The 26,613-nt window shown below is 44.3% G+C and overlaps 1 protein-coding gene across 2 annotated transcripts; it reads right to left on the reverse strand.

Annotated features, from left to right (window-relative positions):
* Positions 1-453: 453 nt before the first annotated feature.
* Positions 454-26,514, reverse strand: neurl4 (neuralized E3 ubiquitin protein ligase 4). Of its 2 annotated transcripts, none has more exons than XM_083992967.1 (29): positions 26,311-26,514; positions 20,694-21,216; positions 20,224-20,289; positions 18,925-19,445; positions 18,178-18,289; positions 17,925-18,013; positions 17,336-17,408; positions 16,843-17,116; positions 16,191-16,372; positions 15,978-16,063; positions 15,726-15,888; positions 14,034-14,244; positions 13,226-13,302; positions 13,040-13,118; positions 12,721-12,890; positions 12,488-12,616; positions 11,691-11,836; positions 11,309-11,527; positions 10,081-10,179; positions 9,793-9,945; positions 9,474-9,644; positions 8,574-8,732; positions 8,267-8,446; positions 7,758-7,851; positions 7,568-7,675; positions 6,716-6,860; positions 6,074-6,186; positions 5,725-5,884; positions 454-3,304 (listed from the first exon to the last, which is right to left on the reverse strand). In XM_083992967.1, the coding sequence occupies exons 1-29, from the start codon at positions 26,473-26,475 to the stop codon at positions 3,100-3,102; spliced, it is 4,872 nt and encodes a 1,623-aa protein (XP_083849093.1). In that variant the 5' UTR covers positions 26,476-26,514; the 3' UTR covers positions 454-3,099. The 2 variants fall into 2 exon arrangements, with proteins under 2 accessions (XP_083849093.1, XP_083849092.1); XM_083992966.1 differs by having other exon boundaries at positions 13,040-13,148; positions 26,311-26,486.
* Positions 26,515-26,613: the final 99 nt, after the last annotated feature.

The raw sequence follows: 26,613 nt of genomic DNA on the forward strand, positions 1-26,613 counted from the left end.
GTGGGACAGTAGACAAGTAATTTGTCTATTTTTAGTTGTTGAACTCTTCTGCGTTTTTAAATCACTTTCGTGTGTGTCTGTTCTTACATGGCAGGACAGAGCTGCACCTGAAGCAGCCACTATCTCTCTGTAAAAAAAAAAAAAAAAAAGCTATGAAAACACCCACTATTGGCCTTAATGAGTAATTAGTCTACAGCATTTTGGAAAAGGTGTGATTGAGAAAGTATGCAACACTGCAATAACATGTCAGTGACCGGACTTTTCTTTCCTACTCTTAAATAAACTGTGGAAAAAAAGGAACCAAAAGCACCAGTAGGTTTCGTCTTTTCTTCATGGCATCTTTTTGTTTTACAACCTCCTCCCCCACCTCCCCAAAAGACAAAACACATTTGAAACCATCTTTCTGTGCATACTGTCTGTCAGTTTATTTTCATTTTTTATAAATCAGGAAGATATGATTTGTTATGTAACAGCCTGTACAACGCAACATACAGAAAAACGAAAAAACAAACTAAAACAAAACAAAAAATACAAATCAAATTGTACAAAGCAGCACTGGGCCGTAAATAACCCATATAATAATAATATTTTTCACATTTTTGATTGGAAGTTTAGCCTTTGCCAAAACCTCCCTTTAGATCTTCCATCAGTCAAATCACAGCTGCTCTTAGAAGGTGACTGAGCTTCTTCAATTATTATTATTTTTGAGTTTGACTCATCAAAACTGTGCCTTTTAAAATAAAAAATAAAAACTATGGGTTTTCTTGTTCTGTAGCAGGTTTTTATCAAATTGGCAACAGGACTGAGGGTGGTGGAAAAAGGAAAGAGAAAAAAGAAAACGCTTCAGAAAGCTGTTCACATACAATCAGTCATTAAGGTGGATGTTCTGGATCAAATAATAAAACCCTTGTACAAACATGTTGACAAATGTAAATCAATGTTAGTCGATGTAATAATAGAACCGCAGAGCCCTAATTGATAACATTCACATGTAAACACCAGCACAGGTGGTGGTGTGCAGACGACGGGGGTCGGCTCTGGAGGTCCTGCCCGGTAAACACTCAACACATGACGGATGGATGGAGGAGCGGAGGAGGGTGTGTGTGCGTGTGGGTCTAATAATGTAAACGGTGGAGGGGATGGATGGATGGAAGGAAGGGGGGCGGAGTGGGAGTGATGTGGAAAAGCACTTGAACCCTTTGGCTTCAATCCATTATAAACCACCTTTAAAAACACTTAAGTCACATTTTGGGAATAGCAGTTATTCGCTCTTGAACTGTCAGTACTCCTCCATATGTATGCTAATACTAACATGAAGCTAGAGCCATTTTTTTCCTCTGTTTATCGGTGACAAACCGACCTACCAGCACATGTAAACCTCACTGCTCAACACTTTAGATCTCCTTTGTTTAATCTGTACAAAACTCAGTGGTAAAATAAAATTCACAGTTGGAGGTTTTTTTTATGTGTTGGCCTTGACAGTTACCGGTTTCCAGGCAACCAGTGGAATGCCCGTTACCGGTTTCCAGGCAACCAGTGGAGTGTCCATTGGTTGCCTGGAAACCAGTAACCTTCAGGCCAAGAAATGACCAACTGCTCCAACAACAACAAAAAATAATATTTGCCATAATAACTGATGAATTCTTTGTAAGGATTAAACAAACAAGATAACGTCTTAATGGGTGAGTTTTAGGGCTGCTGGTTGGTGGATGTCCTCCTCTTAACTGAGTGGATGGTTGCTTCCCATAGAAAAGCTAAGCTAAAGCTAGGTAAGCTAAGGCTAAAGCTAAGTTTGAAGTTAGCCAACAACACAGTTTGTCAATTGTTTTCAAACTGTGTTTTTCAGCTCAGGTGGAAATTACTTTAAAACCAATCTCGACTGTGATTGGTTCATCAAATATTTTGACTTTCCCCACAGCTTCTCTATGGGATCCATCCAGGACAGCTGGCTCCATGCTGTAGCTTTGTATTTACTGCACAGACATGACAGTGGTGTAAATCGTCTTATCTAACTCTAGGCAAGAAAGCGGATAAGCTTATTTCCCAAAACGTATAAAAGTTCCTCTAAATCTTTAGCGCTTGTGCCAGCAGCAGTGGGTGCATCACAACCCACCAAATACCTAAGTAAATCTATATAATATATATATATAATATTTAAATATTTCATGATGTATCCTTTCACATGTAGCGCTAATCATTTGCCAGTCGTTCAAATTTTCTGTCAAACTTTTCCAGTTTTCTCCACAGTTTTTAGTTTGTGATTTTTTTTTCTTTTTCTTCATTTGTCTAGAGGAGTGAGAGGTGAGGCTGGGCCGTGACAAAAATGCAAACAGGACTAAGAAAAGTAGCCAGAGCTAATGTGGAGACACAAAGAGGACAGCAACAAACAGTGGTACATGTGTAAACATTTTTTCTTCCTCCAGTTTTTAAAATCCCCCCCCCTCAAAGAAGTCACAGTCACAAGACACTCTTGGGTTTTCCTTGTTTTCATCTTCTTGTGAAGTCTTAGTTTGTTTGTTATTTCCCTCTTTTTTTTATTTATTTTGACCCACGTTTCAGTCTCTTTTAGGTGACAGTCCGTTTACGTGCAGGTTGGCAGGGGACAGCTCCTCCAAAAGTAAAACACTGACCAGAGCAGGGGGGGTGAGTGTTAAAATAAGTGCCGAAAGGTAAAAAGAAAAAAAAAAAAGTAGCTGTTTGTGAGGAAGAAAATTAGATCGCGGGGGAAAAATAATAACTAACTGCAGTGAATGAACAAACATGTCGTGTCGATGAGAAGTTAGTTTAAAAAAAAAAAATCGCCCACGAGTGTCCAAAACATAAAGTGCAGGCAGTGTCTGTTCTTCTTTGAAACCGCCGTAGCCCCCGGCTGTGAAAAGACTCCAAGAGCAACACCAAAAGAAACAAAAAACAAAAAAAACAAAACAAAAATAATGCTGAATTGTCAACAACCCAGAGTAGGAACATCTGGATTCCAGAGGAGTCTCTTGCTCAAGGCAGGGGTTGGATTTGGTTGTCAGTTTATTAAAAGTACGAGGAGGTGCCGCCGGACCCCTCCCCTCCACTTCCACCCGATTGCCTCCCTTGTTTTCGCTCCGTTCACTCGATCCGGACGAGCAGGCCGTAGAGGAGCGTGCCGCCCTGCTCCTTCGTGATCCACTCGATCTCTGAGTTGCTGAAGCGGGGGTCCAGGGGCTCGCTGTGGCCCAGCGTCTGGGGTCCCACCTTGTAGGAGCCCGGACGCACGCACACCTGGAATCCCACCTGGGCCTGGTGGCAGCGGTGAGAGCGGGGGTCCCGAAATCTGCACCGGGGGAGAGAGAGGAGAGTTAGACTGAGTGTTGTTGCTCCGTCTCCTTCTTCATGCAGGAAAAAAACAAAGAGATGATACAGTATATATGTAATGGAAAGGATTACTTTTTACAACGGAGTATTAGGGCCACATCGAGAAAAACATTTTTCACAGACTTCGAGAATAAAGTCATAATTCTACAAGAATAAAGTCATAATTTTACGGGAAAAAAGTTATACTTTTACAAGAATAAAGTCAATTTTATGAGAAAAATGTCATAACTTTACCAGAAAAAAAGTTATACTTTTAAGAGAATTAAGTCAATTTTATGAGAAAAATGTCATAATTTTACGGGAAAAAAGTTATACTTTTACGAGAATAAAGTCAATTTTACGAAAAAAAAGTCATAATTTTACAAGAACAAAGTCAATTTTACAATAATTCTTTTAACCCTTTGATGCACAACATATGCACACCCCCTCTAATGCGCAACATGGGTCTAAAATGACCCGCATTCATTTTCCATGTGAATTCATGCTGGGTGAGTGTTTCTTTGTGGTATCTTTTAAAATCAATATATTTTATGATTGAATCCTCCAAGTATCATTTGAATATCTTGTTTTTAATTAGTACAGGGTGTTATTTCCATTTTTACTTTCTTATTTTATGAACAAATAGACAAAAAGTCTCAGAGAGTGGACCAGTTAGCTAGCTAGCAGTTGACATTTCTACATTCTACTGTATTAGTTAACTACAGTAGAACATGTCACCAGCTAGCTAGCTAGGTAGCTGTTGACATGTTCTAGCTGGTGTCTACAATAGAATATTATTCTATTGTTGTCACCAGCTAGAACATGTCATCATGTTAACAGTTAGCTAACTTGCTAATATTAAGGTATTTCCCTTTATGACAAGTAATGTAGCTACTTATTCAAGGTAACTAAAACCTTATCAATTATGCACAGTTATCTTTAATGAGTCATCAAATGTTTCTTTAGGTAAATTGGAATAATTGTAAAACAAGTAAATATGATTATATGTGCTTAAAAAATAATATTTACTGAAGAAAATGATAAATACTGTGCAGTGATTTCAAAGATATAACATTGAAATAGCCTACTCAGATAGAATAAACTATGGCTAGCTGTTGACCACAGTAGAATATGTCAACAGAGCTATTAATGGGGAAAAAGGACAAGTAATGACTAGTCATTATTGATAATCAAGGAAACAATGGTCTGTTGTTGGTATAGATAGTGAGGGAATGCTAAAATTAAAGTATTCTTGCTATACTTGTTTTTTCAACTGGTCCACTCACTGAGACATTTTTGTTCATTTTTGTTCACAAGTAAGAAATGAAAAATGGAAATAATGACCCCACTAATAAAAAACAATATATTAAATAATACTTGGAACATTCAATCATAAAATAGATAGATTTCAAAAGTTACAGCAAAGAAACTATCACTCAGCATGAAATCACATTGGAAATGAATGTGGGTCATTTTAGACCCATGTTGCGCATTAGAGGGGTAGTGATACAAAATGTGTTTTTATTAAAAAAGTGAAAAAGTAAAAAATAAAATAAGGATGTATTATGATCAAAAACAAGTTAATTGAGGAATACCTGGAATTCTATATGATGAAATACATTTTTCGCAAAGATATAGCACAAAAAAACTCACTCGGGTCACTTTAGACCCATGTTGTGCATCAAAGGGTTAAAACAACTTTCCTCTCAAAACAACAGGTTAAAATATGACTTTTTCTAGTAAAATTATGAATTTATTCTTGAAGTCTGTGAATTTTTTTTTTTCGCAATGTGGACCTCATCGTAACTTTTTCACTTTGTCAACAAATGGATAAATTCATGGTCATGGTCAAAATGGGTCTCTTATGTACGAATGTCACAGTGACAGCCCAGAGACTTAGCAAACTACCGGTAAATTACTTCTCTCTGTCCACTTATCTTTTTTGTTCATCTCTCTGATGGTTTGAAAAGGATTGCCTGGTCTCTGAACTAACATATTTCAAAATTTAGACAATATACTTGACTTGTCTCCCTACAAGTGAATGCACCTGTTGTTACTAAGCCCATCTTTCATTCATCATTGTGCTTTTGTTGTACCACTTTTCGTTTCTGTCTTTAGTTAGTTTTGTTTCTTTCTTACAAATATATATATATTTTGCACACTGTGCTGACTCACAGCCACTGCAGTATGGGAATAACATTGTATCAGGTTTTGTTTTCGGCACTTTATTTAACATTACACGTTTACAGTACTGTAACAGCTGCTTTCATAAGCTGTTTCTTTATAATAACTGTGAACTAAGAGATCGATGTCAGCTGTGTTATGTGACCTGTGATGATGATAACAATAATAAGGAAAAAATGTTTAAAAAAAGGAAGAAAAAAAAACAGGTGAACTTACTGCACTTTGGGAGCAAACATCTCCAAGCCGGAGTAGCGCATGGTCGGTGAGAGCCGCACTCTGGGAACCTCCCTGCCCGGCGCGCTGTTCTCCTCTGGTTCCGTGTAGCCGTTGGGCCCCTCCGCCTTCACCGGAGACACCGAGAAGATGGACGACGTCCCTGCAACAACATGTCAGTGACACGTGATTCTCTTGTCCAACAGGTCGGTGCAACAGCCAGAGAAGCTGCTATGCAATTTTCCATCATCAACATCATCACAACAACAATATAATCAAACAGCATCAAATATTCATGTGTTTCTGGAAGGACTCTGCACGTCAGAGCTAATCGAATCGGCCGACTTCCTACCAGGCAGCAGCTGGCTGTGGTCCAGCGTGCGTCGCAGGGCTCCCACACTTGTGCCGTGGTACGCAATGTGCCACTTCTTCAGTGCATTAGATACCTCACAGTGGGTTTTGATCCTGCACACACAGAGGGGACATCCATATTACACAGGGTTCACACTCTTATCTTGAAATCTGTTTTCTATTTGACAGTTGCACCTTATGTTTGTGCATTTAACCAGTTTGTTTCTATGTTTATTCCTCTCTCTCATTCTCTCTCCCAGAAGTCTGATTTAAGATGTGCTCTAACTAATTAATTATGACAAATTTATCATAGAACAACACAAAAACATGTTGTTTTTGTTTTTAAACCACTCCCATGACAGCTTTCTGCTACTGCTCCTCTATCTGTCACTCAGCAGCGGAGACAATTGGTCCAATACTGGAAACACTCATCAACTCAAAGTCTCTAGTTTTCTTACTAGGCACTTCTTTGGAAAATAAATCTGTCACGATTGTGATCAATAATTTTCCAGGACAACTCAAGCTTTTCCAGGACATTTGACTGGAAAAATTGGTCAACCATTTTCCAGGTTTTCCAGGACACGTGGGAAGAACCCTGTTATACAAGACAATCAGACATCAGCAAGTCGAAGCAGCGTGTCACCTGAGGGCGAAGCGGCACCATCCGAAGGGCAGGGCATAGTCGCGGGGCGGCTCGCCTCTCTTGTAATACGCCTCGTCTCCCCGCAGCTTGTGGCAGGACTCACAGTAACACAGGTTGTACTTGGCATCCTCGTTGAAGTAGCCGTCTTTGGTGAAACAGCGGTGGAGGAGAGCGGCGTTAATTCAGATTCAGATTCAGTTTAATAGTCATTTTCATGCACTTGCACACATAAAAACAAGATAATGTTTCGCTTAAAAAAAGGGAGAAAAAAAAGGATACAAGGCAAGATTTACTAATATAAATTAATAAAATATAATAAATAATCTGAGATCTATGCTGCCCTACAAAGGCAAAGTGCAGTATCTGCATTTATTCTTTTTTTGACCAATCAAAAGTGTGGCATATTCTCTTCAATCTGGTAGAATTTGATATTGGTACTGCTAACATTTCCAGAGTTATTGGGCTTTTTATTTAGTTGTTGTCCATCCAAAAAAGCACTGTAAAACCAAGGCAAAGTGCCGTATCTGCACCAAAACCAAGCCAAAAGTGCAGTATCTGCCATAAAACGGTCAAAATTGGTCAGAAAGACAAACTACAAAATACATTTAATTCAGTCCACCTTTATCTAATAATCAATTATAGACTTGGTAGTTATTCATAATTTGATGCTTAAACCTGACAATGAAAAACACAAAAAGCAGTTTTTCTCAGTATGGCATTTTTACAGATACTGCACTTTGCCTTTGTAGGGCAGTATGGTTCTAAAGTGCAAGTAGAAGTTAAGTAGTAGTAGTAGTTTAAAGAGACACAGGCTGGGGGGAGGAGGAGGTGGTGGGGGAGGGTCAGACTCACCTGGTAACGTGAGCAGGTCCTTGAAGCGTGAGCACAGCGCCTGGTACTCGCAGGTCTTGTTGGGGTTGACCTCCGGAGGCGGCGTCCAGCACACACTCTCTTTGATTCCTGCACAGAAGAAGAAACTCACTCACAGTCGGACCAGACGGGCGGATGTACAGAAACAGTTTAAAAATCTTCTGCTTCGTACCGTCAACCATGTCGGCCTTCTCCATGTCGCCCTGACAACGGGTCTCGCCGCTCTCTCCACCCACTGCTGGCACATTGTTTGTCACTATGGTAACCTGCCGGGATGACAACACAATTAGTACAGTACCTTAGCGCGAGGGATGTAACAGCTTCACTGGGTCACAAACAAACTTTGGTGAATCCAGATCTGATTTAAAAAAAAATGGTGTTGATATTACTCAGTGTGGATCCATGTAAAGATCTACATCCACAATGAAACACCAAGACTACAGGGAAATATGACAGTTATTATTTCTGTTTATTATCTACTACATTATTTTATAGTTTAACAACAACCTGACAAAGCTCTGAAAAACTTTCTTGCTCAAATTAAAACCATGCAAGTTAGAAAAAGGGACAAAATTGAGATTGAACGATTTATATTTATATTTGAAATATCTAAATCATATTTGTAGTAAACAAGGTGCACAGAGCAGGTGTGTGTGTGTGTGTGTGTGTGTGTGTTCAGACCTGTTCACACTGGCCGTAGAGGTCGATGAAGGGGTAGCAGGGTGATGGGATGTCCTGCGCCGCCATACCCTGGTCCATGCCGTTGACGTAGAGGTGGAGACAGCTGTTGGCGTCCACCAGCAGACCCAACACCGTCCCCTCTGGACACGTGTCCAGGTTAGGACCGTAGTTCTCACATATCTGAGCACGAACGGAACGGAGAGGAACATGAAAAACTGGACAGCGCTGGACCGTTACAGATGATTTGTTTTCTCATGTGAGACAAACAAGACATTCTCAATATGATACAGATTTAGTCGGTATGCACCTTTAGTGAGTTGTGGAAGACGGAGTCTCTCTGCAGCAGCCAGGCCGAGCGTTTCAGACAGCACGCCGTGGAGGGGAAGTTGAGCCGGTCGGGGGAGTGACCTATGACCCCTAACGACAGCGACGACGTCCATGAGGGGTTCAGACGGTCGATCTGGAACTGGCAACGACAAAACAACAAAAAAATGTCTTTACATTCACATCAACCTCTACCATACATCATAATTTACTTTTTTCATTCAGCTAATTAATGTATTTCCTACACTCTTAAATCTCAAGGCTCCGTCACAACAATGTTCGTAAGGTGTTTGATGAAAATAATTGACCAAATTGATCAAAAATCAAATTCAAGTGAACTGAAAGAAACCACACTCTGGTCTCCTGGAGGCTGGACAAGAAATGTTGTGACATAATCTCATTAGTGTTTAAATAAATTAAACGCATCAGACATCATGAAAAAAAGCATTGATGTATAATAAAATGTTTTTGTTTTAAATTTGATATATTGTAAAAAAAAAAATAAAAAAAAATTCAATATTCTTTATTTAAGGATATTGAAATAAAAAACATTTAAAAAAAAAAAGTTTTGTTTGCTCAATGATGCTGAGATGTGAGGCAACTAAATAGTTAAAGAATAAAGATAATATATCAAATTTAAAGCAAAAACATTTCTTATACATAAATGATTTTTTCATTATTTAAAGTATGTTTGCCTTTAATTGATGGGACAGTTCAGAGAGACAGGATATTGAGAGGCGAAGGGAGGGGGCAATGACATGCAGCAAAGGCCACACCGGGGGGAATCGAACCGGTGTTGCCTCTTTAATATGGTGGTACCTGTGTGCTCAAACCACTGAGCTAAATAACCTAAACTCCATGCTCCACCACACCGTGTCCGTACCTGGAACAGCTGCTGGCGAGGCAGCGGCTGGGCGGTGACCAGCAGGCCCTGGTTGTAGCTGGACACGCGGGCCGCCGTCAGGTTCTGGTTGGACAGCTGGATGTTCTTCCCGTGGTTCTCCAGGAACGCCATGACGGTGGGCACCAGCGCGCACGTCTCCGCCACCTCCACCTGAGGACGGGATACGGTGATGATTATTTTGGGAATCATCGCTTTAAAAAAACAACAACACCTGGGCCGAGCTGTCCTGTCCAGATGTTCGGTAACTTGTGAACACGCTGCTGACAGACAGACGGACAGACTCTCCCGTGGCTCCTACCTCTCTGACCGGGGTGCTGTCCTCCTCTCCTTCGCTGCAGCTGTCGGAGGAGAGCGACGGCGCCTTGACGCTCTCCATGTCCTCCATCAGAGAGGAGCTGACGATGGACACGGCCGTGATCCGCCCGTACAGGTCCAGCACCGCAAACACATTCTGCAGGAGGCAGGAGGAGGAGGAGAGCAGCTGAACGGCAGCGTGGGGCCGAGGAGAAATCAATCTACTGCAGGTGTGTGTGTGTGTGTGTGTGTGTGTGTGTGTGTGACAGAGTGAGTGTGTGTGTGTGTGTACCTTGGCCACTGCAGTAGCAGCAGGTCCCATGTCTTCTCCGTCGATGTAGATGTGCATGGTGTCATCACTGCACCGCTTCACGCCCACACGGTTCCCAACCTGGAAACACACGGTGTTCAGTTTTAATGTCTTAACCGTCTCAGGGAGGAAAGAGAGGAATGTCCACAGCTTCATTTGGACAGAAAATTTAATTAAAATACAGATTTTGTCTTCTAGGGGAACACAGAGTGGTTTTATCACGAGAGAGAGAGAGCGCTGATGTTGTGCTGAGATAACTGATAATGGACAGTCTGATGTTTCTAAATGTGTTTTCACTTATACGCTTCAAATGTGAATGAAAAGTAAAAATAAGAATGCTGCAGTACGGTGGCCCTGAGGGCTCAGTGCGCTGCAACTTAAGAAAACACCTGCAAAGACACAAACACACTGCAAATTACAAAAACAGCTTAATCAATTTGGCCAGGGTAAGGGTTGAGCTGCAGTGTGTTGAGCCTTCAGGGCCACCGTACTGAAGCCACACAGTGATTGTGAAGCATGTCAATACTTTTCCACATCTATCTGATAAAAAGCATAAGGACTGAATTAAACTGGGGTTTGATCTGCATCATGCTACAACTATACATCACAGAACATGAGTCAACAAACAATTTAAATTTAAATTTAAATGAGAAACACTGAAGACTGTGATTATAATGCACTTCCTTAACATTCACCTGATGTGAGTCTGTGGCTGCTGTTGCCTTAAAGTCAATATTAAATGAGCACATTTCTCTCACATTATGACCAAGTGTTAAAACTCTTTAGCTTGAACAGTGAGTGAAGTGGTCCTGTTGTTTTCAAAACGATACTTTACAGTGATTCGACAAAAAAAAAATCAAACACTACAGTGATAAACAGCTTAAAGTGATGCAATCAAACAGATCAGAGAATAAAAAGAGAGAAAAATGAAATATCTGGTTGGAGAATAAGCAGCTTAACATGAAAAGACGTGCGTTTTGTGTTTTAAGATGAAGCCGATTTCTGTCTGTGCTTCTGTGGAGCCTCCGAGCTCTGATAACACCTTATCTCCTTAAGCCGGGGCTTTGAACCAGCCGGAGGGGGAGGAACGTCACGACCTGCAACCAGATCTAACAATCGGCTGCGGTCGTCTGTACGGATTACGACCCCGACCGGCGTCCGGCCGCCAGGAGCTTTTATATATCGGTGCAGTTCAGGTTGCAGAACTCACCGTCAGCCGGTCCAGCGAGCTGCCGTAGTTCTGGCGCTGCAGCACGCCGTTGCGACGGACCTCGGAGCCGCAGAGCAGCCAGGTGACCTTGGTGCGGAGGTGGGGGAGGGAGGGGGAGAGGCCCGACAGCGGGCAGGACGGCAGCTCCGGAGGCGCCAGCGTGGTCAGGCCGATGTGCAGCGAGCCGCACCACTGCTCGTCCACCTCATCAATCCTCACCTGCAGAGGAGGAGGAGGAGGAGGAGAAGGAGGAGGAGGAGGAGGAGGAGGAGGAGGAAACGAGAGAATATTAATAAAGTCCTTTTTACACACAGAACAGGAGGAGGAGGAGGTCTGGATGGTTTGGGTTTTTTTTTCTTTTTTTCTCTGTGAACCGTCTCACCTCAAACAGCTCATCTGCTTTCAGCTCCTTGGCGCTGAACACGATGCCGTGGGCGTAACCTCCGACCCTGATGGCCTGACAGCCTTCGCCCAGCAGCACCACGTTCTTACCGTGTTTACTGTGGAGCCGATGAGCCACGCCTGCTACTACACACACACACACACACACACACACGACAGAAGGAGAAAGATGGTTATGAGGCATCAGTGACTTTTTTTTTTCCCTGTTTCTTCCTCTGGTTTATTGTTTATTTAATTACAGATTTATACAAAATATAAATCACTTCTTAAAACCTACTTTTACAGATTTTATCTTTTTTATCATCTTGTTATTGTTTTCCTTTTGTTTCCCATCATTTCTATTCCCCGTCTTAATGTACCTTTACTCTCCTGGTTATTTTATCTTAACAGTTTTACTCAGAGGCTTTTAGTTTTACTTTTACGCCTTCTTCTTCTCTTCTTATCATTTTTTTTTATCTTATTGTGTCTTATCTCATCTTCTTTTACCATATATAATCCTTTTATTTATTTTATCTAATGAACTGCATCCTGCATCTTAATACGACTCCTCCTGGTCTCAATTTGTTGTTGGGTTCTACTTGTTTTGCCTGTGTTGCTGTATTGTTTGGGTGGTCCATCTCTATGTGACTTGTCTTCTGTGGTCTCCATATGTTGTTTTTGTCAAGCACTTTGTAAACGTGTGTTTTTAAAGGTGCTACATAAATAAAGTTATTATAATTATTACTATACAACACCAATAATCAGATCTAGTTTTATCCATGTGTTTCCTGCTGGTACCTGGTGAGTGAATGGGGAAGCTCTTCTCGGTGATGTTGCTGGTACAGAGGCTGTTGTCCAGTGGTCCTGAGGAGCTGGTGATGGACACCTGGACACACTGACCGTACAGGTCGATCACCGCATACACCTCTGAGAGAGAGAGAGAGAGAGACAGAGAGAGAGATGGGTGAGGTATTAAATACACTCCCAGTTCAAGCCCAGTAGCATCACTAGTGCCGTCACCAACTCTCTACCTGGTGGTAGGCCGGAGCACGCCATGCCCTGGTCCACGCCGTTGATGTAATAGTGGAGGTCGCCGGTGGCTGAGCGCATCATGCCGATGCGAGAGCCCGTGGTCAGAGAGTCCAGATCGCAGCCGTAGTTGTTTCGCATCGTGTTGCCGTCCTGCATGATGGCCGTACCACTGTGAACAAGGGCAGACACAAAAGAGTTTACAACCAAAATTTGAAAAACTGACAGTCATAAAATAAATAAAAGGGAATTATTCTAAAAATATGAAAGTCTACAACTTTATAATGTTAAAAAAAACTAATTCCCATGGTGCATCTCTACCTGAGCATCCAGGTGTCATAGTCGATGTCGGTCATCGTGTTTGGAAACTCCAGCTCCTCTGGCCTGATGGCCGTCACACCTGGACGCAGAACAGCAGCACACGCGTGCACTTAACGTCGAAAATTATGGTTTAAATATGTGAAATGTGAGATGATGTGAAGACAGAAAGCGTCATGGAGACCTCACCTGCTTCTATTGAACCCGACCAGCGGTCCACCATCTTCTGAATAACGATCTCAAACAGCTCTCCATCTCGAAGGCACCTGCAACACGGAGGAGACGAGGTAATACTGCTGAGTCATGGAAAAACTGTTATCATTTAATCAAAGTTAAAAACGTTTCTCTTTTCATGTGCTTATAGCTGAGCTCTTTTTAAGAACTTTAAACTTTATCTATTTTCTTTTCTCTCTCTACTTTTTTATCCTTCTTTGCTCTTGCTTTTAACTCTTTTTTTTAACAATTTTTTTTTAACATTGTTTTAACGCTGTTTTATGCTGTTCTTTTTAAACGTTTTGTCTTTATCTAAAGCACATTGAGTTGCCTTGGTATGAAATGCACTGTATAAATAAAGATGCCTTGCCATGTCATGTGATGTCAGGCATCTTCTATACACTCTTGATCTTACACACAACCTCAAACTGCTCATCTGTATCTTGTGACCTTTTAACCGCACTAATAATAATAAAAAACAGAACTATTGTGCATCATAATTATTGAGAAATGACTCGGGATGAAACGTCGTACGGTTTCAAACAGTGAAACACTTGGTCCTCTGCTGTGTTGTTGTCAGTCTGTTCCACTAATGAGATTTAATTAGCCCGCTGACTGTCACAGATGATAATTGATGTGGTGAATCTGAACGGCTCAAAACAAAAAACAGGAAATCTGCTCCAGCTGTTTAAAAAGCCGCAGCCTGTGGGTTTTTACGCCGACGCCGCTCCTGATGGATGAAAACATAAACACCAACGACATAATCGTCGTGGCGTCTCGTCACCTGTTGGAAATGACGATGGCGTCGTTGAACTCGCTGCGGCAGTTCTGACGCAGGGCGGTGCGCCCCCCGTTGGTGATGACGGCGTTGGTGCCGTGCAGCTGGTGGAAGCGCAGGTCGCTGGTCGTGGTGGCGCCGGCCACCGAGCAGGGGCTGCCGGGCGACATGGCCGTGGGGCCCTCGGAGCTGTCCTCCGGGAGAGGGGGGAGGTCCACTGAGAGAGGGAGAGGAAGAGGAGGGGAAACAGTCAGATCTTCATCTTCAAAGTCTATTGAACATCAATACTCAAATCCACAACACGGAGGAAGATCAACTCCAAGATGTAGAGCGAAACTCTGCAGCCCGAGTCTGAGAACATATGGTGACGACAGCAGTGAGGATTTCAACTGGATCACAACTACAGAGACAACTGAGCTGGAAACGTGTTGCTGCAGGGAAACTGTGCTTCACTCCCATTTGTTTTGGAAATGCAAGAATATTGTGTCATATTGGCAGGAAAACACATTAATAATGTATCAATGGATTCAGTGTGAACATTCCTGTTAGATGTGATGAAGCTCTATACAAACATCACAACTTAAAGGGTGGAGTAATAAGAAAGTGATACAAATGTCACCCACTGCTCATGAATGGAAGAGAGAGGAATAATAAACGAAATCTTTATTATGGAAAAGCTGTGATGTTTCCTCAGAGTCCAAAGAGAAGTGGCCTGAGTGTGTTGAACGTCTCAGGTCAGATTTTAGTTGATTTGAGTGATGGCAGGCCAGTCACAATTATCACATCATTTGCTGATTAAGCAATTATTTGAGATGATCGCAATTATTTTTGCATAATTAATTAATAATTTGCATAAATAATTAAAATCGTTTCCATTCATCTGTATAAAAACAGCTGGATGAATCTAACAGACATGGCAGATTTCCACCTGTTTCTCTATGGTTTAATTGCGCATGAGTGGAGCACCACAAACTGTTCATCTCCGGCGCTTTAATTTCTAATATTCGACGACTGCATTACGATGAATAGCTATTGACATTAGCATCATGGATTTAGTTGCAAAGCCTAAAGTCAAAGAGAAATGCAGTTTTTTTTATATGTTCCCATATTTAATGCCAATAAATCTTCTTCTTTATAAGGTGTATGTGTATTATTGAACTATGTTTAGGCTTATACTATAATAGTGGCTTAAAATAATTAGAAAAAGACAATTTAAACATTATTCGCAATTCTTTGTATGGCTATTAATCATCAACTAAAATTTCATGACTTTAACGACCCTTAGTGTTGGTGTAATGTGACTTATATTGTTTTGTTGCATCTAGTGACTCTTTGTTCTTACTTTTCTTTGCAGCGTTGCAGGGCCGTTGCTAGGAATTCTGGGCCCCTGAAAGAATACTAAAGTGGGCCCCTACCCCCTAACTTTTCCACTTTTTTTTCTTAGACTACGTATGTATTATCATTTTTTATTTAGCCTACTTTGTTTTGATGCTAATGCAGCATTACTATGAGTATTAGTCAGGGTCTTATGCAGAATAATTCAGTCAGTCAAGATTAGACTACTGGGGTTTTTTGTGGGCCCCACTGGGCGCTGGGCCCCTAGAGTTATCGTCACCTTTCTCCCCTATACAACGGCCCTGAGCATTGGAGGTGAAATTTTTCCATTTTCATTTTGCTCCAACAGTCTCTCTCTCTCACCCATGTCGTCCATGATGGTGGCCTGGGCCGCCTGCCCGTACAGGTCCACCACGGCGTAGACGCTGGGGGGGACGTTCCAGGCGGCGGGGCCCTGAGCCACGCCGTTCACGAAGAAGTGGAGGCTGCCGTCCTCTTTCCTCACCACGCCCACCGTGTCGCCCGCCTGAAGACGCCAGAGAGAAAGAGTCAATACAAAAAAATACAAAAAACTTGACTGTAGAGGAGGAGCTCAGAGTGACGGGTGGGACTCGCCTTGAGCCGGTCCAGGTTGTGTCCGTACTCGTCCAGTATTGTCGTCCCGTTGTGCATCACGCCGTTCCCCGTCATCATCCACGTCCCTGGAAAACACGAGTGTTTGTTTTTTGTTTCTGTTGTGACGCGTTTGAACTGCAGCTCACACTCCTGATGACTCATCATCAGCTTCCTCGGGGGGGAAAACTTTATTGTTTTTTATTGTTTTGTTACCTGAGCGCAGGTTGGTCATGGTGGACGGCAGCTGCAGGTACGCAGGGTTGTGCGTCGTGACTCCGATTTCGATGGAACCCGCCCACTTGTCCACCATCTTGTCGATGCGGACTTGGAACACCTCGTTGGAGCGCAGGGGCCGACTGCTCAGGACCACGCCGTGGTTGAAGTCATCGGTGGCGCTGTGACGAGGGTGTAAATGCGTCAGTTTATTAACAGGGTTCCTACACATTTAAAATTTCCAAATTCCATACTTTTTCCAGACCCTAATTTCCAGACTTCTCTGTAAAAAAAATCTAATAATTTGTGATATTTAAGTAAATAGATGTGCATAATATAAAAAAAGCATGCAATTTATCATTTGTTTTCATTATTCTGAATGGGTATGCCATTATGCAACCAAATAACTACCAGGAGATTGTAGCTAAGTACAATAGCACATACAAAACAATTAACCCAAATAGGTAAGACCAAACCAAGATAAGATAAATAAAATAATTTCCGTACAATAGTTTCCATTTCCCATACTTTTACAGACCTGGAAATGTATAAAATCAAATTCCATACTTTTCCATACTTGCGTAGGAACCCTGTATTAATCTCTGTGCTCCATCTTCTACAAAATCTATTGGTCAAATTATTGGTGACTCACTGTGGCCGCAGCGCCGTCCTGCCGTCGCTGATGATGGCGGCCTTCTGGCCACAGTTGGGGTGGAAGAGCAGGCGGTCGGGCCCCTCCGGGTCCGGGGTGAGGGAGAGGGACGGCCGGGGTCGACCGACGTCCGGCGACAGAGCCCTCATGATGGCGTTGTTGCGCCTGAGGCGGTCGCTGTGGTTGTGGTTGTGGACGATGGTGACTTTGACGGCCATGCCGTACAGGTCCACCACGCCGTAGACCACGCCGGGGGTCTGCGCTGCCGCAACACCTGGAAAAACATAGAGAGGTTTGAAGTGGGAGGTGCAGGATTTATCTGTTTTACAAGAATCATCGTCATGAGATCAGAGAAACAAAAACAAAATGTTCCTCCTGGTCACGTATCTCTGATCTGAACCGACTGGTTGGTTTTCTTCTTAAAGGCATCACAATGACAAACCCCCTCCCACACATCAGCGCTGAGTTTTCTTCGCCTCTTGATGTGTCTCACCTTGGTCGATGCCGTTGATGTAGAAATGGAGCGCGCCGCTGGCTTTACGCATCAGCCCTATGTGATCTCCCTCCTGAAAGACGACAGGAGGAGGAGGCAGAGATTTTACAGACTCACTTGCACAGTAGGTGGCAGCTTTAGATATTTATTTATTTTTATATATATATATATATATATATATATATATAAAAATAATAAATTAGAATATTATAGAAAATGTATATGTCAGTACCGGTAATTCAATTCAAAAAAGGGGAAATAATGCATTTTATAGATCCATTACAAACAGAATTAAACATTTAATGTCTTTATTTATTTAATATATTTCAATTGTAATGATTCGTATTTCAAAAAATTTGAATATTACAAAAGACCAATTCAAAAAAAGCATTTTTCATATGAAAATGGTGGCCTTCTGAAAAGTTTAAATGCACTCAGTACTTGGTTGGGGCTTTTTGACTTAAACTACTGGAAATAGACTTTTCCATGATATTCTAATTTATTGAGATACACCTGTGTCTGCGTGTGTGCGTGCGTGTGTGTGTGTGTGTGTGTGTGTGTCTGCGTGTGTGTGTGTGTGGTCACCAACCTGGAGCTCATCAAGGCTGAATTCACAGTATTCCCTGCGGGTTCCTTTCCCGTTGGTTAGTATCCCACAGCCACTCATCATGATTGTACCTGAGCCAGAAAGTCGTTCATTACTCAGTGACCTTCATCAAGCGCCTCATGGTGTGTGTGTGTGTGTGTGTGTGTGTGTGTGTGTGTGTGTGTGTGTGTGTGTGTGTGTGTGTGTGTGTGTGTGTGTGTGTGTGTGTGTGTGTGTGTGTGTGTGTGCGCGTTACCTGAGCGCAGATTGGTCATAGTTGCAGGATAGTCCAGGTTGTTGGGGTTGTGTGTGGTCACGCCGATCTCTATTGAACCGGACCACTTGTCCACCAGCTTATCAATACGGATCTATTAAACACACAAAAAAAAAAATGTTACGTATTGATTATGATAAATTCTTCCAACCTGAAGAGTGTGACTTTCCCTGTACAACCTCCTGTGACACAACATGATACACAAATAACAAACCCCTTGGATGGTCCAAAAGGATGAATCAGTCTTTACAAATCTCAATTAGTCATGTTTTTACCTCCTGGGCCACCATCATTTCTCTCACATACATCACTGTGTTAAAAACTACGAGAAACAATGAGTCAATTAATAAAAAAAACTTAAAAAACAGCACATCGACAGAGAAGTGGCAACAATTCTGAAAACTGATGAGTCATTAATTCCAGTCATAAAGCAAAAAAAGTGGAATATTTGCTTTTATATGGTTGAAATAATTGTAATTTAAGCATCTTTAGGTTTAGGACTGTTGGTTAAATACAAATCCAGATCAGAAAATGACTTAAATTATACGTAGACTCATGATCTTCATCTTTCTATCTGAGTTCAGGCGTTTTGTTGACTTGGTAAATATCAGCCTCACTTCCCGACGTAGACAAACACCTGCACTGATAACAACTGTCAACAAGTCGTAACTCATCCTCCGCCACTTCATTATCATTACTATTCATGAGCGAGCAAACATCAGCGATCACCTCGAACATCTCGTTGTGTCGGAGCGGCCGGTTGGTCATCACCACGCCGTTGTTGAACTCGTCCAGCGGTCTCCTCCGCTCCGCCGTCTTGTTGTTGTTGCTCAGTTTGATCAGCGTGCCGCACTTCTCGTGGAAGAGCAGCGCGTCGTTGGTGGTCATCCCGGGGGTCAGGGCCCCCGGCGCCGGCCCCACCCCCCCTCCTCCTCCTCCTCCGTTGCTGGAGGAACCGTTGTTGGTGTTTCCGGCGTCTCCGGCGCTGCCACTTCCTGTTCCTCCTCCTGTCGTCCCTGTGCCGCTGTCGCTGTTCACCGCTCCTCCTCCGCTGCTGCTGCTCCCTCTGTCGTTCCTGGAGGAGGAATCAGGGGCTGTGTTTCCTCCTCCTCCTCCTTCTCCTCCTCCTCCTGTTCCTCCTGTTCCTCCTCCGCCTCCTCCATCCTCCCCTCCTCCGCCCTCGTCCTCGGAGCGATAAAAAGATACTATTGCGTTGTTGAACACGTCGAAGAGCTGGTGCTCCGTCAGCACTGAGGACAGAGAGGAAGACGAGAGAGACGCTGTCAGTTGCTGGTGGTCAAACCTCTATTACTGCCAATGATACTGATTATTGATCATTTACACGCCTACTACAAACTTATTTCATGTTTCTAATCACCATCTTAGCCTGGCACGTTTTTTAATTTGAAATGGAACCAAATTCAGCTAAAAGTGCAGCCTGGGGTTGATTTACACTTAAAGGGATAGTTCAACATTTTGGCAAATTGGCCCATTGCCATAATCCCTGTAGTTTTAGGAGTTTGTTACCTTTAATAGTCGGTGCAAGCTATTTTTAGAACGGCAGAGCAGAGCCGCAAGCTGCTCAGAGCTACGCTAAGGAGGCTAATGGGATTTCTTGGTTTCCCTCATCAAACTGTATCAAACTCATCAAATACACAATCCAACAACTCCAAAACGCTCTGGTGGACAAGTTGTGACCTGCACATAACGGAACGTTACGATGTGCGTTTCCATCGGGGACAGTTTTTCGGCAAGCAGTCTCTGCATTTACCTCGAAAACAACTCTGTCTCGTAACGATCCGTTATTATCTCATAGCGTGAACATAGAATAAACTGCAACAGCAATGTGCAACACCAAGCGTTTTTGTAATTAAGCAGGATTTCTCCAGGGGTTGACAGAAGTCACACACTAGTTAACTGCTTTTAGGGGCCCCCTGGTGGTCGTGGGGAACTAAGCAGGTGCTTAGTTCGCTCTGCTCGTGGTGTTGGTTAAAAGTCTCTGAGCTGATCTGAAGACAGTTTTCTTACCAGTGTCGGGCTCCAGGTTGTTGGGAAACTTGTCTGGTCTGTTGTGACTGCAGCTCAGCTCAGGCACTGACAGGACAGGAGGAGACACAACAGATTATTCGTTTTTTCTTTCTCTTTTCTTTTCTTGTTCTGGTCACTGCTGATTTTGATACGTAGCCTACTACACCAGAGGTACTTTTGTTTTCTTTGTTTTTGTGTTTGTATGTTCTTCGTTGAGTCATTATTCTGTCCCTCTTAGTGTAATTCCTTATATTGGTTTTCTATGGTTCTTCTATGTATTTCTCATGTGTCTTTTTTACTATTACAACAACAACAACCTGCCTGGACGGAAATTATCCATGGCTACAATCTGGCATATTCACATATATGTACAATGTTCATTAATATGGGCTGTCCTCAATCTAAATAAATAAATCACACAGTCCAACCTGCAGAGTGGGAGAGAAACAAACACAACCTTCGCTCCCTACCTTCGTCTCCATTCATCATCCCATTCCTCGCTGCCACATTCATCAGTGCCGTCATTCCCGCGTCGTCCCGCACCGCGTGCACCACCACCTCCTCCTCCTCCTCCTCTTCCTCGTCCTCCTCATCCTCCTCCACGTCCCGCTCCACTGTCTCTCTCTCCCTCTCGGCGGAGGGCGGCGGCGGCTCGCAGCTCACCACCGTCACCTGGGTGCACTTGCCGTACAGGTCCACCACGGCCCAGAGCCGGGGCGGCAGGCCGCTGGCCGCCGCGCCGCAGTCCTGCCCGTTCACCCAGAGGTGGAGCTCGCCGCGGGAGCTGCGCTGGATGCCCACGCGGTCGCCCTCGGCCAGCTGGTCCAGGTCCCGGCCGTACTCCTCCAGGACCGAGCGGCCGTCGCGCAGCACCGAGCAGCCCGACACGATCCAGGAGCCGCCCTTGAGGCCCGTGGCGCTGCTGGGGAAGTCCAGCGCGGCGGGGTCCAGGGCCGTCACGCCGATCTCAATGGAGCCGCTCCACGAGTTCACCTGAGGAGGAGGAGGAGGAGGAGAGAGGGAAAGTTCAACTATGAGAAGAATACAGACTCATCATCCTGAGCTGATGTTAACACCAGATTCAGAGCGTAGTAACGACACAAACTGAAGCCGTGATGTGGGAGCTGCTGCTGCTGAAAGAGCTCTGAAAGGTACTGAGCTAAAAACTGCAGGTAGATTTCTATGGAAGATGAAGTGTGCCTTGTTGTATGATCCATCTGGTTATTTTTAGTCCCTCGTAAAAGAAAAAAAAGAAAAGAAAATCAGCACAGCGTGTCGTGTCCACACTGTAACACACAAACAAAACCTCAGCTGTCAACTGTAGAGAGATGATCGAAGTTTCATTTCGGCGGTTTACAAAGAAACAGTAAGAAAAACAAAATGAACCCAGGGTGAACACTTTGTCGTCACATCCCCGGTCGTCCACCACAGCAGCAGCAGCAGCATCACATCACCGTCCCAAAGTGTGGAAGGCGAGGTCGGACTCGGTATCGATGCAGAGAGGTAGCTGCTGTGTGCATGTGCACGTCGTCGTCCCGCTCCTATATTTAGATAGCAGATCAAAGACCGAGAGAAGGAAGAGTGTTACATCCCGCTGACATCACAGCCCACTGATCAAACAAATATAATAGACAGATTTATATGTATGAGACTTGTAATACAATCCCCCAGGGGTCGGATTGCAGGTTGCAGGTATGTATTTATTGGTTTGATCAGCTGACGGTGACATCAGAGGAATGTGATCGGTTTGGTGTCGATGCAGATCCACATCTCCTTTTTAGTGCAATAACGTTTTATAAGCTTTAACACTATGCTTTTCTTTTGTTAGATGCAGACAGGTGAGCCGAGCTGGTTAAATACGAGGCCTTCCCTGCACTACTGTGTTTGGTTTTATTCAAAATGTATAATTTCTACCAACTTTTAAGGCCTGCACTGATTCGACATTCTCATGACAGATTGGGAGACTTTTAAAATGGTGTGGAAACCAATCATCTCTTATAGTACAACCCTGAGTAGCCCTGGATGGGAGTTAGAGGTTTAATTTAGCTTTTTATTTCAGTTCATCTCCCCATCTATTGTTTTTCATTTATTTATGTACTTGTCTTTAATTTTGTTATGTATGTTACAAGTTTCATACTGTGTTTGTAGGGTGTAGATATTGTGCTGTACTTGATATTAGCAATGAGGCAATGTCTATATGTAGTACTGATACACTGTTTGCTTCACAATAGAAATATTTTAAACAAAATACATCATTTCTAGAGGAACCTCTGACGCAAAATCCAATTTTAGCAGTGTACCAAACCTGACCATATAATACACATACTGTTTAATCTGATACCTAGAAAAACCTTGCAACTGCTCATCTAAGGTGAGGAAATGACATCGACAGATCATGAACTAACGGTAAAAACACAGCGGGTTTGAATCGTTTCCCCTTTTTCCAATCTTCTCTTCTCTCTTTGACCAAAACCAATAATAAGAGCAATATGAGCTGCCGGCCTTGTGATGCACACAGAACAAACAACACTTCAACAAACAAGCCTCACTGCCATCATGATCTTCACAGAAACCGCTGCACATCCAGACGTGGCCAGAGCACCGACGACCCGGCCTCTGTTGCTTTTTCGTTGTTCCTCCTCTCTCCCCTCACACAAACATTTCACTGCAACACTCTCCGTGTCTTTGCGTGTGACTTTGGCCTCGTATCCCATAACCCCCGGCAGTGGCGGCGGTGGCGGTAGCGGCCCCTCAGGTATCCGTTTCTTTTCCCAGAAACATAAAACTCATCATAAGCTTGACAATAATGTGATACTTCATTGATTCCTCCGGGTCGGGGGGGGGGTGGGGGGTGGGGGGGGATTTGTTTTGCTTCTGCGATGATGATGATGACAGAGTTGCAGAGTCAGCTACTAGGAGGGAGCCGGTTGCTGCTGCTGCTGCTGCTTGGGAGATTCACGCTCTTCATGCGCTCCGACAGATGCTTCGCCGACACGGGGGCACGAACCCACGTCATCTCACCGAGGAGAGGAGTGATCTCCTTCCTGGCGCTCTGCCCTCCACCTGCCGGCCTCAGGAGGAGGAGGAGGAGGAGGAGGAAGAAGAGGAGGAGGAGGAGGGAAAAACATCCAAGAGAAAATCTGTGCAGTTTGCGCCTGGAGGCAGGAGGAGGAGAATTTAGTCAAAGGTAATCTTAACCGTGAGATCAATATCCAACCGCTCCCTCGTCTCTCCACAGGACTCTAAGTTGAAGTTGGCAGGAATCCACCCCGATGAAGTGACCTTGGGCGTAACATTGAAGCTCTGCCACCTCCTCCCTCCCTCCTCCTCCTGTGATTTTGTTTTCCTGCAGCTCACCTCTGTGCCAGAGACAAAACACAGCTGAATCCCCCAAAACTGCTCGATATCATTTAAAAAAAAAAACAGCATTGTCCCGTTGTGACGTGTCTGCTGCCTCCTCCTCCTCTTCCTCCTCCTCCTCCTCCTCCTTCTTCTTCTTCATCTGGTGTTCCTCCTCCTGAGCAGGTGCTATGTAAGGCAGTGTGCTACGACAGCCCGGGTATCTAGGTTAACAGATTTAGTAGTAACTCGGCCTGACCGGGTCGCTGTGCGGAGGAGAGACAGACATCTCCTTCCCCTCTCTCGCCCGCTCACTTATGTAACAGCAGCCTGTGGGTGTCTGCCTTCAGTCTCTCTCTCTCTCTCTCCCTCTCTCTTTCTCTCTCTCTCTGTGTTCAGGAGCCCGGTAACTACAGGATACGGCCACACACATGCCAAGTAGGACCACCGGACTGGACTGGACTGGACTGGACGGCCTTTTTGAAAAAGAATGAAAAATTAAACTGTGTGCGATTTAAATTCAAAAGCTGTGCTGGGACGGGACAGAGCAGGGGGAAAGCTCTCAGGCCGTCCACACACACACACACACACACACACACACATGGACAAAATCTATCAACTCAACTCTGAATGGTGCAGAAACTAAGGAAAGAAAATCTCACAATAACAAGCAAAAAACCTCTAAGTAAGATTTGGAAAACATGAAACTCATCTAAACTTGCTTGAATTCAACAAATTATCTATCAACTCAACTCTGAACGGTGCAGAAAGGAAAGAAAATCTCACAATAACAAGCAAAAAACCTCTAATTAAGATTTGGAAAACATGAAACTCATCTAAACTTGCTTGAATTCAACAAATTAGACAAATCAAATGTTGCAAAAGTTAAATTCAGGCTTTAAATACTGTAGCCTGTGGTTCACACTATTAATTTATTCATGATTACAATTGTTTTTCATAATTTCTAAAGTCCCAAAACGACATTCAACCAAACAGATCCCATTAAGTCAACTAACTGACTGTTTCAGCTCCCACCGGGCCGGCGGCTGTGGCTGATTTCAGCTTTGGATCACTTTGCAAACCACAGTGAAGTTGTTTCTTCCAGTCTTAAACACAAACCCAAACCCCTCAAACCCCACTGGCAGTAAGTAATAATTTAAATCACTTCATTTGCTTCTCTGCTGCACTCGTTTTCCAATTTCCACAGCAGCTCGGTGGATGTCGGCTGACGGGACGGCCCGGCCGGCGGTCACTCATAACAATCTGTGTGTGTGTGTGTGTGTGTGTGTGTGCTCAGTGATGGAAAGTTATTGATTTTTTAAGACGGGCAATGCATGTCATGACAGAGCATGAGGCCGTTTATGATCAGACTGAGAACGCCATAGGGGATGGAGAAGCTTTTATATATGATATCAGGCTGCTATAGCGCTATTACCCAGGATGCTTGGCTCTGCTTCCACTCAATGCAGCTTGACCTCTGTTTGCATGGCTGGTTTTTTTAGAATAACCTAACCTCACCTGTCTACGGACACGGACAGGGGTCTTGGCTGCACACACTGTTATTTACAGGGTGTGTGTGTGTGTGTGGCCCAGTTGGCATTGGCACACGTTCCAGATCTGCCGTGTCGTTGATAAACTCATAGGTTGGCAGACTGCAGAGGCAGAGGCCATTACAACGGACGAAGCCATCCTCCACTAGAAAACAGCCAAACACTGTAACAACAACAAATGTGCACAGGCACTGACAAATGTGGAGATACAAGAACAGGACAAACAGAAAACCACTAATGTTAAAGCATTATGAACAACAAATGTCCTAATGCATGAGGAAATATAGTATACAGTATATGATGATGTTTTCCCTGAGGAATGAGGGGGAGACTTTGCCCATTGCCATATTTATAATCTTTAAATTATTACAAATTCACTGTTAGAATAATAATTATGACAGTTAATGTCCCACCAGTGACGGTTCATGATTAGATTAGTGTAATTACTGAGTTATTCCTGTTAGTGTTCACACTGCTCAGAGCTGCTGGTGTCTTTGTGCTTGGCTCAAGATGTGTGAGAGTATTAGAGAGAAGAGCTCAGGCCTTCAGACACAGCACTGTAGCTATATTATCATTAGTGGCACTAAACATTATAAAACAGAGGCTAATTGTTCATATTTGTGTCCAGAGTGGCTCTCTGACAGCGGCTCTGCAGCAGCATTAGCCACCAGACCGACGGACCGGGGTCGGGGGGGCTGACAGGCACCGACCGCTATCCACTCCCAGAGCCTCGTTAGCGGCGTTACTCAGCTGCTGCGGCTCGGTAAACAGCACCGAGCCCCGGTAAACACAGCACGGAGCCCCCACAGCACCGTCCAGCAGAGCTACACACACACAGACACACACACACACCGCCTGCTGCTGCTGCTGCTGCTACGGCTCGTTAGCTCGGCGCTGCCCGCTCCGAGGAGGCGGCACCGGGCGGAGCTGCGTCCGCCCCGCGGTCCGTTCAACCTCCGGTAACTCACCGAGGAGTCCACCGAGCCTCCGAGTCCCCGGTAAACCCCCGACACCGGGTCTGGTTCACCCGGACCACCCCGGCGGCCCTGCTCGCTGTCCCGCCGTGCGAGCCGCCCTGAGCAGCGGAGCCCCCACTGCGGCCAGCCCGGACCCCGGCCCCCGGCCCCCGGCCCACCGCCGCTCTCCCCCCGCAGCGGAGCGGCGGCGGCGGCGGCCTGTGGCGGCTGTTGTTGTTTACCTTCTTGTCAATGCGGACGGTGAAGACATCCCTGTCCCTCAGCGGCTCCTTGCTCAGCACCAGGCCGTGGTTGAACTCCTGGACCGGCTGGTTGCGCCGGGCGGTTCGGTTGGAGTTGGACAGGCCGATCAGCTTTCCGCTCCGCGGGTGCAGCTCCGCCGCCATCTTCAGTGGGCGGCCAGTGTTCACGACAGTGGGGCTTTGCGACAGTTACGCTTCGGTATACGGCAGGTCGCAGGAATCCATACGATAGAGCCGCACCGCACCCTGACAGTAAAAACAGCAAATGACCCATTAATAAAA

Source organism: Trachurus trachurus (assembly GCF_905171665.1).
Source record: "Trachurus trachurus genome assembly, chromosome: 18".
Classification (NCBI taxonomy): Eukaryota; Metazoa; Chordata; class Actinopteri; order Carangiformes; family Carangidae; genus Trachurus; species Trachurus trachurus.